The sequence below is a fragment of the Misgurnus anguillicaudatus genome, chromosome 20 (genome assembly GCF_027580225.2).
Source record: "Misgurnus anguillicaudatus chromosome 20, ASM2758022v2, whole genome shotgun sequence".
In the NCBI taxonomy this organism is placed as follows: Eukaryota; Metazoa; Chordata; class Actinopteri; order Cypriniformes; family Cobitidae; genus Misgurnus; species Misgurnus anguillicaudatus.
The window spans coordinates 27,971,424-27,987,535 of record NC_073356.2 but is presented as its reverse complement, the minus strand read 5'-3'; the positions used below and the strand labels follow the sequence as shown (position 1 = coordinate 27,987,535).

The following is a 16,112-nucleotide window of genomic DNA, read 5'->3' as shown; positions in this document are numbered from 1 at the left end:
TTAACTGTTGTTCTAGACAATTTAGGATAAACACTATGTAGCTGGTTGCCAGTAACTTACTGTGAAAGATAAAGACTGAAAATGTTTCATGTTCATTTAACTTTGAACAAACTGTTGCCAGTAAATAACATAAATGTAAAATCTACAGTAAGTTACTGGCAGCTACTTGCCAGTAATACCCAGTAATACTGTAATTTATACAGAAATATTTTACAGTGTAGAGCTGACTCATACCCCCAATTTTACTTCTTGTATGTACACCAGGGGCGTAGCCAGTAATGGGCCAGGGCGGCACTGGCCCGCCCACATAACTCCCTGGCCCGCCCAGGCAAGTTTAATCAAAATATTTTTTTTTGTTTACTTTTATTATTCAAATGTATTTAAGAAAATATATTAATATAATCCAGATTTATTGTTAACCGGTGTGTGTATAATTTGCTTTCTAAATAAAATGGAGTTGTTAAAGCAAGTTGTAGGAAGCCTCCGGAACGTAATTGGTTGCTAGGGGTTCTGACAGGTAGACTCTGTGGGGAGCGACGGGCTCTGGCAGCCAGCCAGCTAACTTTGCTAACTGCATTTTTAGCTACTATTAAAATTGCCACAATAATGGCTAAAGTTTCTTTAATGTGTTATTTAAAAAAGCAAGAGTTGAGGAAGACGATACGCCACTACCTCCATCTGCCGAGTCCTACCAGCTCAGTTCTTCAGACTCATCAACCCACAAGGCGGCTAATCAGGCGCGCTGGTGGCGCCGGTTGCCGCTTGCTCCCTGGCGGCAGTTCCAGTGCACTCTCCGGTCAGACTGACACAGGTTGACCCGCCGATCTAACGGCAACTGATGAACCACGTACAACCCAATTTGAATCCACGAGTACTACTCGCCTCAAAAACCTGTGCCTTTTGTTTTTTGAAAAATAACTCTGTGACCCTTTGGACTATAATGAGATCATTTCTGTTGTCAACATTAAACCCAGACGTTTACGTCTTGTTTTGTAGAATGAAAACAACAAAGGTAAGCCTGTTGTGTAACTCATTTCCTTGATTTTTGCTCGGGAAGTGATTTAACTAAGTGGTGTGTTGTGTATAGATGTATGCCTTATAGGTTAAGTTACATTGTTTAATTTAAACGAGATGCTATTTTTGGCACAAAAGCTTAATTTCCACCAGGCTGATTGCACTATATATCTTTGATTTAATATAAATTAGGCAGTGTGTTGTTATTTATTTAAAACCGTGCTCTGCTGAGAGTTTTCATTATTTCAATTTCCTGTTACTTTACTACTTTACCTGCCTACTTTATCTCAGGTGAACTGTTTTTGCACTACTGACTAGCCTAAATAAGACTGCCTGGCCTGGTTGGTCCAGCCTTTATTGAGCTATGTGTTGGTTGAACATGTTTAGACAGTGTTTTATTATTGCCTTCGCCGAAAATTGCAAAGGAAAGATGTCACTGTTTTTGCAGATTGTCTATTCTTTTTTCTACTCTAAGGTTTAATTATTATTTAAGTCATTTTATTCTAGGATAAACTATTGGCCCACTCACTTTTGCCCCGGCCCACCCAAAATACAATTTCTGCCTACGCCCCTGATGTACACCTACAGTAACCAGGCTTATGCACAATTCAGAATTTCATAATTGGCCTCCATTAATTCATGAATTGGAATTTGAATTGGTTCTGCCCTACAGGAAGTTGAATTTGAATTGCAATTGGAATGACAGGAAGTGGAATTAAATTCATGGCAATTCAAAGAAATTCCACAGTCACACAACATAAAGAATTTCACATACATTCAGTGAGTAACTTTGGAAAATTGTTTGGCAACCATTTTAAATACTTGGTTAAAGTAAAGCATTCTGGGAAACAAAGTCATGTTCCATTGTGTTCCATAAAATTACAATTACAAAAAAATCTAACTTAATTATTTGTTATGTGAGAGTTTTTTACATTAATTGCTGCACTGTAAAAAAAATCTGTAGAAATTGCAGCTGGGTTGCCGGTAACTTACTGTAGTTTTAAATTTATGATTTTTACTGGCAACATTTTGTTCAAAGTTAAATGAACATTAAACATTTAGAAATCTTTGTCTTTACAGAGTAAAACTAAACAAACAGCATCAACCAAAACATTCTGGGAAACAAAATCTGGAGCAAAAACAGAAAAAGGTTGATGATGATGATTTCTGGTTCCCAGAATGCTTTGCATGATTTTATAGTTTTATTCTGTAAAGATAAAGACTTGTTAATATTTAAAATTTATTTAACTTTAAAAAAAAACTCTTGCCAGTAAATAACATAAATTTAAATCTACGGTAAATTACCGGCAACCCAGCTGCAATAACATTGAAATTTCTACGGAATTTTTTTACAGTGTGGGGAAAACATTTCCTGTTAATATAATCTGTACAAGTAGTTCAAACTAATATAATTGATAGAATATGTAATGCAATCATATCTGACCTATACTGAAAGCTTCATTTTTAACATTTCACTTACTGTATAATGTATATGAATTTCGTTGAGTTTCTTTTGAATTGCAATTCCGCTTCCTTTAATTCAAATTCGAATTGTAATGCTAGATCCTGTTTTTGACATCAATTCAAATTCAAGAATTGAATACACAGTCTAAATGAAGTTACACCACAACAAAATGGGCAGTCGCAAAAATGCCCAAATATATTTTAAGGTTGCACAGATTAAATTTTGGTCGCATATGGGTGAGGGTCAAGCCAACCTCACCACCATAAGATCAGACTCTGGTCAACTGGGCAGAGCAAGGGACAGGAAGATGTTGGCAGACTTGAACAAAAACTCTGCTTCCCATCTGAAATTGCAGCCACCAACCTGCGACCAGACCTTGTTTTGTGGTCAGCCTCTCTCAAGCTTGTCTACATCATTGAGCTCACCGTGCCCTGAGAGGGTGCAGTGGAGGAGGCCTATGAATGGATATGCTGAGGTACGCTGAACTTGCAACCGATGTGCAACAACAAGGATGGACCTATCAGCAAAACACCCAAGAAGGAGGGCGCCCACTTGACAACCCAAAGGGTACCATAACTAATTGACCATCCCACGGAGTTTCAACGATGCCTCAGGTAAGTATTAAGAGATATCAACAATTGATTGGTGTTGCTGGGTAATTGCGGTAGATAGTTTGCCACCGTTTGCCACAGAACCTGCATTAACCAAGACAGTGGGGCTTCGGGCATTAGTCAAACGGGTTGGTGTGTATGGTCGGGTTGTGATGAGATTGTGGTGTAAGAAATTGAGGTTAGGTCATTTCAAGGATTTATGCACTGAGTTACGCAAAAGGAGCAACCTTAGGAGATGAAAGGGCTGAGGAGTAGTGTGGCAGAGGGTCACTTAATTGACCATCCCACGGAGTCTCATTGATGCCTCAAGTATGCACTAAGGGATATCAACATCAAGTTCTATACAACAGATCTTTGCAAGATTTATTTATTTTTTAATGGAATAGTTTTGAGGATTTATTTATTTAATAAAAAATCAACAAACTCTTACCAAATACTGTTGAAGTTTGTGGACTGACAGCAGTGATGGTGGCCATCAAATTGTTGTTGTATGTGAAGGAGTTGGTTAAAGATGCTGTTATCTCTCCTTTGGTCACTGTAACAGTCTGTATACCTGCTGACCCCTAATTCATATATCAGATGTATAAGTCACATGTACTGTCAAGCTGAATAGTTGTTACCTTTAACACTGATTTAACAAAAAATTCATTTAACCAATAAAAGACCAATTCAAGTACATTAAATCAAGTGTTTTTTAATTGTATTCAGTGTCTGTAATGTTTAAAACTTAAACATTGCTGTCCTGAATACAGGACACCTAAATTTACATCAATATTGTTGATGTAAATTTGTATCTATCACTACAAAATATATATTGTTGAAAAGGTCTAAGCCTCTAGAATAGACATTTCAATGGTGTTTTATAAATTAAATTAAGTAGGGAGAGTAATTGATTCCTTTATGAAGAGAGTGTACCTCAAAACATGTATATCCTGCTAAATGTCTCTGTCCCGCCAGCAGGACACCTATGTTTACTTCAGTGTTTTGCATGTGAATTCTTGTCTAATCATGTCAAACTGTATATTGTTTCAAAGCTTTAAGAGTATAGATTTGAATCAATGGGGTAGGGTGACGCCTAAGGGGTCAAATCCAGTTGGCTTTAAACATTTTGCAGACTCTATTGCATAATATTTCGCCCAGTTATAATACTATTTTACATTATTGCGGTAAATCAAAATACGTTATGCCTGACATAGGACTATGCCAGTCCAGTTGGTGTTTAAAGGAACAGTATGTAAGAAAATTATATCAATTAATCATAAAATGGCCCTGATATGTCACTAGACATTAAGAAATCATTTTCATTTCAAATACTTATATCACTGACAACAGTGGTATGCCCAGTATATTGTCATTTAAAAAGTGGAGTTGCAGCCCTCAACTGATGTTTATGTTGTCATTTTGTGTATTGGCCACCAGTTGTGTGATTGCAGTACCAGTTTTAGCCACAAGTTTTGTGATTGCAATACCAGTTTTGGCCACAATCCTACATACTGTTCCTTTAAAGATAGTGTGTTTTGAGCAGCAAAAGTTTATTATTATTTTAAGGTTTTAACCTGTTGTGAATGAGGCGCATGCTCTGCCTCCCGATCGCCACCAGAGGGAGCCATCCCCTGACTATTAGTCTCATTCGGACTGCATTTCCCATGAGCCCACATACCTAGACTGATTGCACCTGAACCTCATACCAGGACTGATTGCTCTTCCACCTGTTGTTCATCTCAGACTGCCTATTTAAGCAACACTCATGCACTACTCCAGCGCGAAGTCTTGATTGGCCCCGGCATCATTTCTGAGCATTTACCTTGTCTGTTTATTCCTGGGGCCTATACCATGAAGCTGGTTTAGTTGGTTAGCCAGCTTTGTTTAGGATTAGTTTGTGCAAATCCTGGGTTTTGGGTACCATGAAAATAGCTTTTACCAACAAGGCCTGCACATTGGCTTGGTTTTGTCAACCTGAAACTAATCCTGTAACCCTGAGTTTGTTTAACCATTTTCATGGTACGGGCCCCTGGTTTGTTACTTTTGATATGTTTATCTGGACTCTACGATTGTTTGCTGCCTGCCCTGATTTTTTGCCTGTTTATTTGACCACGAGATTTGCCTATTCCACGTTGTTGTGTTTGCTGGTGTTGACCCTGTTCTGTCTGACTACGAGAGTAAATAAAAGCCTGCATATGGATCCTCAGCCTCATCGTGCTTCATTACATAACCCTCATAAGCCCCTATTTGCTGCATTGAAAAGTAACTTCGCATCTGTTGCCGTGTTATAACCAGGGTTCTAAATTAACTTTTTTGACCACCAGCCAAAGTGGCTGGTAACTTTCTAAAGTTACTAGCCAATCAGCATTTCCACTAGCCAATTTTTTTCCTGTGAAAATAAGAGAAATTATGAGTGCCACTGAATGCAACAATGATTCGCTTTTTCTTTCGCGTGCATGCGACAATCCTGACAAAACATGACAACATTTTTGTGATGAAACATAAGCTTTCTTTATTTCTCTGTTGATAGACATAAAGCCTAACTGGGGCACAGGCCCCCCATTTTTTGCTGACTTTTTTTGAAAGCCTGCTGTGTTCTATAAAATTTCCTTTGCTTAACCCACTATTCTACAGTGCAACAGGTACTGCGAAAGATAAATATGTATTTAAAAATATTTAAGTATAATCTTCATCATACCTAACATTATTAACATGTTTGGGGGCATTAATGGCATAAAATGTTTGGTAATAATGACAGCAGAGAAATATTTTCTACATTATACAATGATAGCAATGATTAATAACTTACTTTTACAAGAATATTTTAAGAAACCAGGGGCCTCATTTATCAAGCGTGCGTACGCACGGAAGTGTGCGTAAAGTGTGCGTAGGAACAGTTTTACGCAAAGTGTGGAATTTATCAAATTGCACTTATACTTAGAAATGTGTGTAAATATACGCACACCTCGGAGTATGCGTACGCAGAGCATCTAGTGGTAGTATAGCGACACTACACAGGACCCTGTTCCAGTGAGTATAAAGAAGTGTCTATTTATTATCCACAAGCAGGTGTTAAAAATGATTAATGTCAGTATGGTAACAGCAAATAAGTTTAATGATTTATTTGTGATCTGTATCTGTGAAAGCACATGTGATTTGTATTAATGAAGTCTCCGTCAAATGCTTGACACAGTGCAATGGCTTATCTTGCGTTATTGGAAGACTTGGCAAATAATCCATTCCGCCGGTAGCGCGTTTTCAAAGATCGCACCAATGATGCTGGTTATATATGCTGCTGTCCAAGGTGGAAAGTTGTCTGTCCTCCTCCAGCTGCACTCGTTTCACGTCGGTGTGCTGTGACGCGTTTTTTTTTTTTTTTGCTGATAATTTAATGTCAAACGACTTTTTTATTTCTAAAAGTGTTCTCATACCCAACGGAATTAAACTCACTGGTAACATGTTCCCATGCAGATTTGTTTTCTTTTGTTAGTCATTCCTCCCATACTAGGTGAACCAAACAGGATGTGTTATTAGGATTTAACCTCATCCACCAGTAACTCAATTTCTGCGTCTGTAAGTTTCCCTTTTATGCTCTCTTTGCCATTATTGCGACGAGGGAAAAAGCACAACCACGTGACTTATAACGGGAGGTGTTGTCACCATATATGGTTCATTGGAGGCGTTTCGAAATGCAAATGAACATGAACGTGCACGAGCATGGTGCTTAAGAACGTCTCGGTTACGTATGTAACCCTCGTTCCCTGAAGGAGGGAACGGAGACGTCACGTCGTGACCGACGAATTGGGAACTTGCTTAGAGAGACCAATCTGCTTCGAATACTACTAAAACGCCAATGAACTTGGCATTGAGATATTTGCATAATGCTGGCGCCGCCCCGCCAGGTGCGTATATAAGCCACAGGTGCAAATATAGAAATCAGCTTCTTTTTCGCTGAGAAAGCCGGAAAGTGTGACCGGCCGATAAACAGCAGGGAGCAGCCCTGTGGCGGCGGGACGTGACGTCTCCGTTCCCTCCTTCAGGGAACGAGGGTTACATACGTAACCGAGACGTTCCCTTTCAGTCGGTCACTACGACGTCACGTCGTGACCGACGAATTGGGAATCCCTACCAAAACTCCACTGAGGGCTGACCACTTCCAGTGTCTGCGTAAAGCCCTCCGGTTCCACTTAAGGATAAGGAGAATTAGGTTTTAAGGCAGAAGGCCGGGCACTAGATGTTCCTTTAACCCCACAGTAGTGCCAGCGACTGGGAAGCGCCCTATCTGAGCGGTATAGGAACGCCACCGCCCCGTTAAGGGCTATTGGGGGGCGAAAGTCAACCGTAGTTGAGGTATAAATGACAGCCGTGGCTGTGTAAGCAAAGCAGTGCTCTGCTGAGGGAAACGTGGGCTAGTAGGATTAACCCCACGGAAAAATACTCACAAAGGAACCCGGTGGGACGCAATGTGGATGCCCGAGCCAAACACAGGTTCGTGAGGATGCAGCTAGTGAGAGGCTGGCAGCGGATGCTCCGCAACATCAGGCTGCCAAGGCAGCGGAGGAAGGCAAAACAAATTATTACGCGTTTTTGCCTCGATGGCCTTCCATACTGAGCTCAGTTTGGAGCAGCAGTCGGAGGCTGCAAGCCGACCTGCGAGCCTGTTCCCTGTGCTTCCCCTAATGAGGAAAGGACACGAGAGGAGACAGGCTCGACACGAACACTGTAAAATCTAATGAACGTATTAGGTGTCGCCCAACCAGCAGCTCTGCAGATGTCTGTTAGCGAGGAACCACGAGCGAATGCCCAAAATGAGGCAACACTTCTAGTAGAGTGAGCTCTCAAATTAAATGGACAAGGAATGCCCTGCAGATTATAAGCAAGGGCGATAGTATCAACTATCCAATGAGACATCCTCTGCTTAGTGACAGCTTTCCCTCTCTGCTGACCACCATAACAAACAAAGAGCTGATCTGAGGTCCTAAGGCTTTGTGTGCGATCCACGTAGATGCGTAACGCTCGTACGGGGCATAATAAAGCCATGGTTGGGTCTGCCCTCCTCCGGGGGGCAGCGCTTGCAAGCTCACCACCTTATCTCTGAAGGGAGTGGTGGGAACTTTGGGCACGTAGCCTGGTCTGGGTCTCAGTGAGACAGCAGGACCAAACTGAAGGCACGAATCGTCCACAGAGAATGCATATAAATCCCTTACTCTCTTCACGGAGGCCAATGCTAGCAGGGTCAGAGTTTTCATTGACAAAAGCTTCAGACTCGCAGACTGCAAAGGCTCGAACGCGGTACCTGTAGGGCTTCAGCACCATGGACAGGTCTCGGAGGAATAGAGGGAGGGCGCGAGGGGTTTAGCCTGCGAGCGCCTCTTAAAATCTAATAACCAAATCATGCTGGCCAACTGATCTGCCGTTAATAAGTGAGTGATGAGCAGAAATATCGGCGATATCAACTTTAATGGTGGAGGGTGACAGCCTACCATCTAACCTATGTTGAAGATATATAAAAGCACAATGTTAAGCATTCTCTGGGGTCCTCGAATTGCGAAGAGCACCAGGTGACGAAAAGGGTTTCATTTAAGCGTGTAAGCCCGTCTTGTGGACGGTGCTTGTACCGCGTCGATGGTGTTAGATACCGCTTGCGATAAATCACCTAAACCTTGCGCGCACTCAACGACCATACATGGAAATCCCACAGGTCGGGGCGTGGGTGCCAAATGTGCCCCTTCCTTGAGAAAGAAAGTTCTTCCTCCGGGGAATTCGCCAGGGAGGGGCTGTCGCGAGGAGCATTAACTCTGAAAACCAATTCCTGGTCGTCCAGTACGGGGCGACTAATAAAAGGCTCTACTCGTCCTGCCTGACTTTGCACAGTGTCTGTGCGATTAAGCTCACTGGAGTGAATGCGTATTTGCGCGTACCCCGCGGCCAGCTGTGTGCCAACGCATCCACGCCGAGGCTGCCCTCGGTTAGTGAATAAAACAGGCGACAGTGGGTATCGTCCGGTGACGCAAATAGATACATCTGCGCACGACCGAACTTCTTCCAAATTAGCTGAACCGTCTGGGGGTGGAGTCGCCATTCGCCGGTGCGCGCAGCTCGGGAAAGCGCGTCAGCCGCTGTATTGAGCGTACCCGGGATGTGAATGGCACGAAGGGACCTCAGATGCTTCTGACTCCAAAGGAGGAGATGACGAGCGAGATGCGACAGGTGACGAGAGCGCAAAAAACGCCTTAACGGTAAATAACGCAACAGTCGCAATGTTGTCGGTGTCGGCTAATACATCCTTCCCTCGCATCTCCATAGCGGAGCGTACAAGTCCCAGATATACAGCGCACCGCTCGCGCCAGTTGGGGTGCTATGCACACCCCTGAGACTGCAAGCCCGTCATACGTGGCTGCTCATCCCGTGCTGGGGGCATCGTATGTGCTACAGAATGCCAGGAGACCCGACTCAGGGGCATATCTTGCTATAAGAAATGCTGGGTCTGCCACGGGGTAAAATTGAAATGACACGCAGGTGTAATGGTTACACAGTGTATGCCGTTGCGCCACGCTCTCCTCGAGACTCGATCGTAAAACCAATGCTGAAGCGGTCTCATATGAAGCAGCTCGAGCAGTGTCACAGCCGCAGCATGCTGTCATATGTCCAGGAGCTTCTGAAATTGTTTCAGAGAGACCGCGTACTTCCCTCGAATTAAACCGAGGCAAGTCAGAACGGACTGGTTGCGCGCTCTTGTAAAACACGCCAATAAATCGACCGAGTCTTTTCCATACTGAGAAAAAGATCCTCTGCACGGGGCAAAGTTGCTACTTTCCCAGCTGACCTGATGACTTAAACGAGCGAGATGCTGAAGCATTAAATCTCTGTGTTCGCGCACGTCTGCCAAGAACGAGCCATTATAGTTGACGTAAATATAAGCAGAATGCGAACAACGCTCTCTCTCTGAGATTTTAATGCCGTGACTAGCACTTTCATGGAGACACGGGGAGAGAGAGACAGCTCGAATGGTGTACTTGGTATTAATATGCCCACCCCATGACGCAGAGCGAACAAACGGTCTAAGGCGAGGGGAGATGGACACATGAAGTACACGTCTACAGGTCTAAGGCTGCAAACCGATCTGAATATTGAAATACGAGCCTCGGCGTATCATCCTAAAGGATCACATTTGTAGAGCCGGTGCGTAAATAAATCGGTCGTAACCCACCGCGTATTTTGGGTAATATGAGATAAAGGCTGGAAAAAAAAACTTATCATCATTCTCGGTAAGAGGGACCGGCTCGAAATGTCCTTCGCCAGCAGGACATTGACTTTTGCACGCAGTACATGTGCATCGGACGCTTTCACTATAGTGAAACGAATGCCCGAGAATTTGGGGGAGTGCCGGTAATTGTATTTCGTAACCGAGGCGGACAGTGCGTAAAACTCCATGAGACGGGCTGGGAACTGAAGCGAAGCATCCAGGGACCGTACGAGGAGAATTAACGACACTACCGAAGTACCCGCGGTGGGGCAGCGAAGCGAGACAGGTGAAACTGCCGGTGCGTCTGCTGTGACAGCATAAACATCTACAGTATGTGTGTGTCTGACACTGACCTGAGCCCGCTGAGGGTGACGGTTGTCTGGTCTCCTGCGCGGAGAGCGCAGACTCCGGAAAAACACCCGCTGGCGATAGAGGAGAGATAGGGTGAGCTGTTGTGCCCGCTCACGGCTCTTTCGATCCTCTGGAAACCTGGAGAGGGAAGAGGAATGCACTCTTATGTGTGGTTAAGTGGGTACCGGCTGGACAGCCGGTGGAACAGATGCAAACCAAGAATTTTCCACCTGACCCTCTACCGGGGGAAGGAGCGAATCACCGTCTCCTGAAGAGTGATCCTCTGCCAATCCGGGTCGCCCGTTACTGGCCACTTAAACTCCCGATTTTCACGGGAAGCGGCTTAGCGGGCGGGGCGAGCTGCTGACGACCGGTTCCCATGCGCTGCCGAGATGGGGTTCGAGGAGGGGAACAGAGGTGGCCGCCGCAGGATGCCGACGGTGAGAGGCAGACTGAGGAGCCGGCGTGGTGGACCAAGGGCAGCTCTCTTTTGCCGGGGCATGACCTAGGAGATCGCCTCAGTCTGCGCAGCGGAGCTGTACGACTCCACGGGCTCGCCGAAGAGGCCGGTCTGTGAGACAGGAGCATTCAAGAAGTTGTTCTCGTCTGTGTCCGTCATGTAAGCCAGACATAGCCAAAGGTGCGATCTTGAACACTGTGGTGGACATCGCACGACTGAAGGTCGCGGCTTCCCTCGTAAACCTCTAAAGCCTTCGCTTGGTGAACCTGCAGTGACGTTACTACGTGCAGGGCTGAAGCCGCGTCTCCGCATGCCTGATGGGCAGCGCCCGTAACCGGACGACTGTCTATACAAACACGGGAGGGAAGGGTTGGGTGGTCCCTCCAGGAACGCAGCTGCATTGCAACCCCTTCTACTGAAGGGATCCCCGTCCTTAGCGGCTCCGTTGGTGAGGGAGGTGAGGGGTAAAAGCTGAACGGCCGAAACGGCCGCAAATCACGTCAGCTCTTCGTGCCGTCGGGAAAGGCAGGAGGTGAGGACCGTAGAGGCCCGGGCAGCTCCGAAATACCAATCATATGGGCGGGACGGTTCGGGCGGAGAGGGATTAACCCCTCCAACTCTACCGTTTCCGCCGCTCGAGCGGGCACGGCCGCCATCTTCGGAACGACTCCGCCTCGGAGGGAAAAGATGGGCACCCCTCTGATGCTGCAGAAGTGACGGGACCAGAAGGAGGTCCAATGGATTCGGCAGAAATCGCAGAACACGACTCTGCAGTCTCCACCGGAGCCTCAACCGGCTGAGGATGAGAAGGCCGGTAGGTGAAGGACGCATCCTCCGTCCTACTCAGCGTAGTGATGCGAAGAGCGTCCTGCGAGTGCTTGACAGCCGCACCATGGCGGCGTTCAGCACTGCAAAGGCGCGGACGTCGTTCCCATAGAAACGACAGTCGGCTCCGCAATCCAAGAGAGTTATGCTCTCACAGAGAGAACAAAAGCTCTCCACGAACGCAGCCTCGGAGTGCTCGATGCGCAAGCACGAAGACAGCGCTCGTGACCGTCACTGGAATCCCTGTACTTCTCGCACCCAAGATCGCACGGAGGAAAAGCTATCCTGAAAAGGACGCTGATCTCCGAATATACGAGAGAGTGGCTGTCTTTAAAAAGACACAGAGCTCTCACGTATCACTCTTTAGGGAAATCACTCTTTTGGTGCTCAGCTGATGATGCGCACAGGGAGAGGCAACGCACACACTAAACTCAAAACAAAAAATATGCAGAGCAGTGGAATACTGCGAGCGTCCGCTGTGTCAGTACTGCTTGTCAATCAACTTCAGCAACCGTTCCCAGAAGAGCAGAAAGTAGCTTCTCAGTAGCAGATACTGCCGGCTTTCGAAGCGATAAAAAGCTGATTTCTATATTTGCACCTGTGGCTTATATACGCACCTGGCGGGGCGGCGCCAGCATTATGCAAATATCTCAATGCCAAGTTCATTGGCGTTTTAGTAGTATTCGAAGCAGATTGGTCTCTCTAAGCGAGTTCCCAATTCATCGGTCACGACGTGACGTCGTAGTGACCGACTGAAAGGGAACAAGTGGGATTTATCATCAAGGATTACTTACTGATGTGCGTACGAACCATGTGCGCACGTTTGATAAATCCCGATTTTTTTGTACTTAGGCACATTCTAAATTTCATTCGTAGGTACAAATATAGAACATTTTCTACGCAATGTTGATAAATGAGGCCCCAGACTTTTTATGACTGCTATACTAAATAATCTCAGTCACAGTTACTGCTAACTGTTTATGTAGTGTCCTAGAGTTAAATATTAGTAAACTAAATATGAATTTCATATCTGTAAATACAGAACAGTATAACACATACATCTGTTGATTTTCTCAGCAACAATGCAATCCTAAAGACTTGACAAGAGGTTTTCCTGAGATTTTTCCTCTAATATTTGAGAACTGACTGAGTGAGGATAGCCTATAGTTTCTCTTACCTCCCTTAAACTCATAATCTCTCCTTTTTGCTTCCTTTTCCCTGCTTTGCACAAAACATTTCTGATGTCCATCTACAGAAGCCAATAATGATCGAGTCAAAATAAGATTATCATTATTATTTAGAAACTTACTTCTCGTCATGTTTTCATAATTATTCATTCGCGTGGCGTCCCCCTTTGGATGCAGTTGCGCGCGCGGATGAACGCAAAGAAGACGCGCATGGACATGGATACATGCGTGCACGCGTTTGTGCGACTGCTTTGTCGCTTTACAAGCGTACATTGGGTAAATACATTGCATATAGATCTGAATATATAGTTAACTGCTAAAATTTAAATTTGAGATGTACACCTGGGCACAAAAGATTTACACTGGGGCACATGCCTCAGTAAAGGGGTGTGGCGACACCGCTGTCTTTTAGTCTATCCTCCCTCCTCTGCCCGTTCGTTCTCCTTCTTCCTGTTGTTTTCTGGTGGACGCTCCGTTCGTTTCCATAGTTTCTCGCGCTGGTTTCGCTGCAAACTGCACGCAGCCAATTGGCATATGAAACATTATCACGTAGCATTACGGCACAGTGTTCATGGGAAATGTAGGATGTACTGCCAGAGGGATAAATGACCGAGAACGGAGCTTTATGTATCATGCTTGCAATGCCTCATGCATCACCGGCCAAATTGGCTAGTAAGTTTTTATTAATACCCGCCAAAATGAATTTTAACCCGCATCTGGCGGGTTGGCAGGTGTTAATTTAGAACCCTGGTTATAACAAATAACAAAACTGCTTCGGTGTGTCGCATAGACGTCATCATCGTCTTGCTGCCCACGTCCCATTCTATGATTGGTTCCCTATTTCAGGGGCAAAAAAGGGCCATAGTTTCCATGCTAGACTTGCAGCGTGAATAAATTTGTGTGTGTGTGTGTGATGGATGTCTTTTCTATATTGCATTTGTGCTTTGGTACCAGGCCTACTTTTCTGTGTTGAAATTTTCAGATTTATTCTAGATGCATTGATTTTATTTTGACAAATAAAAAGGTTTTTTTTTTGCATTTTCCATTCATTCTCACTTGGGGTCATTTTTACTCCCAAAGGGCTCTTTTGGTAAAAATTGTTGTACACATCTTTAGAACGACTGAATCATGCCCAGTTTTTTAATATGAATATTGACAGATAGTCACAAAATCTTATTCCACCGAGATGAAGGGAACCATGTTTCTTAACTAAAGAAAAGTGGCTTGAGGGTAAGATTGACCTCACGGGACTTATAAGGGTTAATATAATACGTTTTTTTATGTTTTCGCCACTTTGTAGATCAAACCCTTCAAAGAAAATAAAGTAAAAGTTGACTTACAGCAGGAACTATGCATCTCAGCTGGCTAAATTCTGCTTCAGTAACATTACATGACTGAGTGCCAATGGTGACTGCTGTATCATTAGCGAATCCATAACCAAACACAGTCAGAATCGCCCCTCCTGAACAGCCAAAAAGATCATGTTACTCTATGTATCAATAGTATCTAATAGTGAGACCATTACTGACAAATTCACTTCATAAAAGATTGCATGGCATATTTATACCTCTTAATATTAGCAACTGCTGCAATTAGTCATGTTACATATTTTAGCAAAGGTTTTAAACTATAGGCATGTGTTTATTCATGTACAGTACCTGCTACACTTCCTGTAGTGGGGTATATGGATGTTACTCCTAACAGGTTTGTAAAGGTAAAACCATTGCCATGGTGGTATTGGGCATTGCCAAGTCCAGAGAAACTCAGAGACACTGGTTGTATACCAGCACTTGCTGGACCAACCCTGCAGGTCACATATGTGTCTGTAACAAACATATTATACTTGGTTATATTTCTTTTTAAATGGTGCTTGAAATGACACAGTCTCCATAAATTACTAATTCTCATTTAGATGTAATGGGACCTTATTTCACTTACTGGTGACCTCTTGAACAGAGCATTCCACATCACCAGTCTTTACAGTGACGTTGCTATTGTCAAATCCAGATCCAGTTATGTAAAGAAGAGTCGACAAACCACTGGAACCTGAAATACAAGTCATACCAGTCACATGAACCAATGAAAATCAAAACAGTTGGAGATGACAGCTTGTGCGGTACATGCACTTTCATTATTTACAGCACCTTTTGTTGGAGAAATTCCTGTCACTGTTGGTGTCTTAGATTCACTCCAGGTGAAACCACAGTCACCAGAACACCACGATGGGATGCCGTTAATGAAAACCTCCACCTTATAAATGACATGCACATAAATACCCACATATGTATGTAGATGTCCTAAAATAGTTGTTCTCAAATGGGTTTTGCTTTGATGTCAAAATAAAAACTAAGGTTATTTTTTCATGGAAAGCTCCAGTGTATTATGACTTTAAAACATAGCACGCTACATCTATAGACTCCTTTGATTTTGCCATGTTAGTCAAGCTCACATTAGCTGATGCTCGCTGATCAATGTCAACCAATACGGACACAACACATAGCCTACTAGATTGCATCCTATTTAAGTGGCCTTTCTTAGCATCCTTTTATGGCACACCTGTCTGTAACACAAAAAGACCTTTCATGCTATGCTTGAACTATAATCCTCCAGACAAAAGCAGAGTTTTTGCACCTGTGGTTTATCTGTTGGTGTGCGCAGAAAATCTCCCGTAATTCTTTCTTTGAGAAGTCCTCCTTGCTCAACTTTGTGAGACGTCACGGAGGGGTTTACGCCGATCACACCAGAGTAATCAATCTGGCAAACATATTATAAATTACTGTATTATAAAGGTGTTCCAAAGGTGTTTACAAAGTACCTATTAAAATACTGTATATTAAATTAATATTTAGTGTCTATACTGTATACTTATGTGGCAGCCTTGAGCGGCTTTGTGTTGGGGTTATGATCATTCTTTCAGAATTTATTTCATGACAAGAATTAGCTAGCTGTACATTATCCCTTGCATATTTTA

General features: G+C 43.8%; 1 protein-coding gene across 1 annotated transcript in view; it reads right to left on the bottom strand.

Annotated features, from left to right (window-relative positions):
- Nucleotides 1-16,112, bottom strand: part of LOC129454959 (fibrocystin-L) — a 125,364-nt gene that overhangs the window by 82,326 nt on the left and 26,926 nt on the right. Inside the window, exons 26-31 of the mRNA XM_073858725.1 lie at nucleotides 15,773-15,895; nucleotides 15,286-15,391; nucleotides 15,080-15,187; nucleotides 14,800-14,964; nucleotides 14,482-14,603; nucleotides 3,521-3,653 (exon numbers count right to left, since the gene is read on the bottom strand). Of these exons, the coding sequence (XP_073714826.1) occupies nucleotides 3,521-3,653; nucleotides 14,482-14,603; nucleotides 14,800-14,964; nucleotides 15,080-15,187; nucleotides 15,286-15,391; nucleotides 15,773-15,895 (757 nt within the window). The remainder of the gene's footprint in view (nucleotides 1-3,520; nucleotides 3,654-14,481; nucleotides 14,604-14,799; nucleotides 14,965-15,079; nucleotides 15,188-15,285; nucleotides 15,392-15,772; nucleotides 15,896-16,112) is intronic.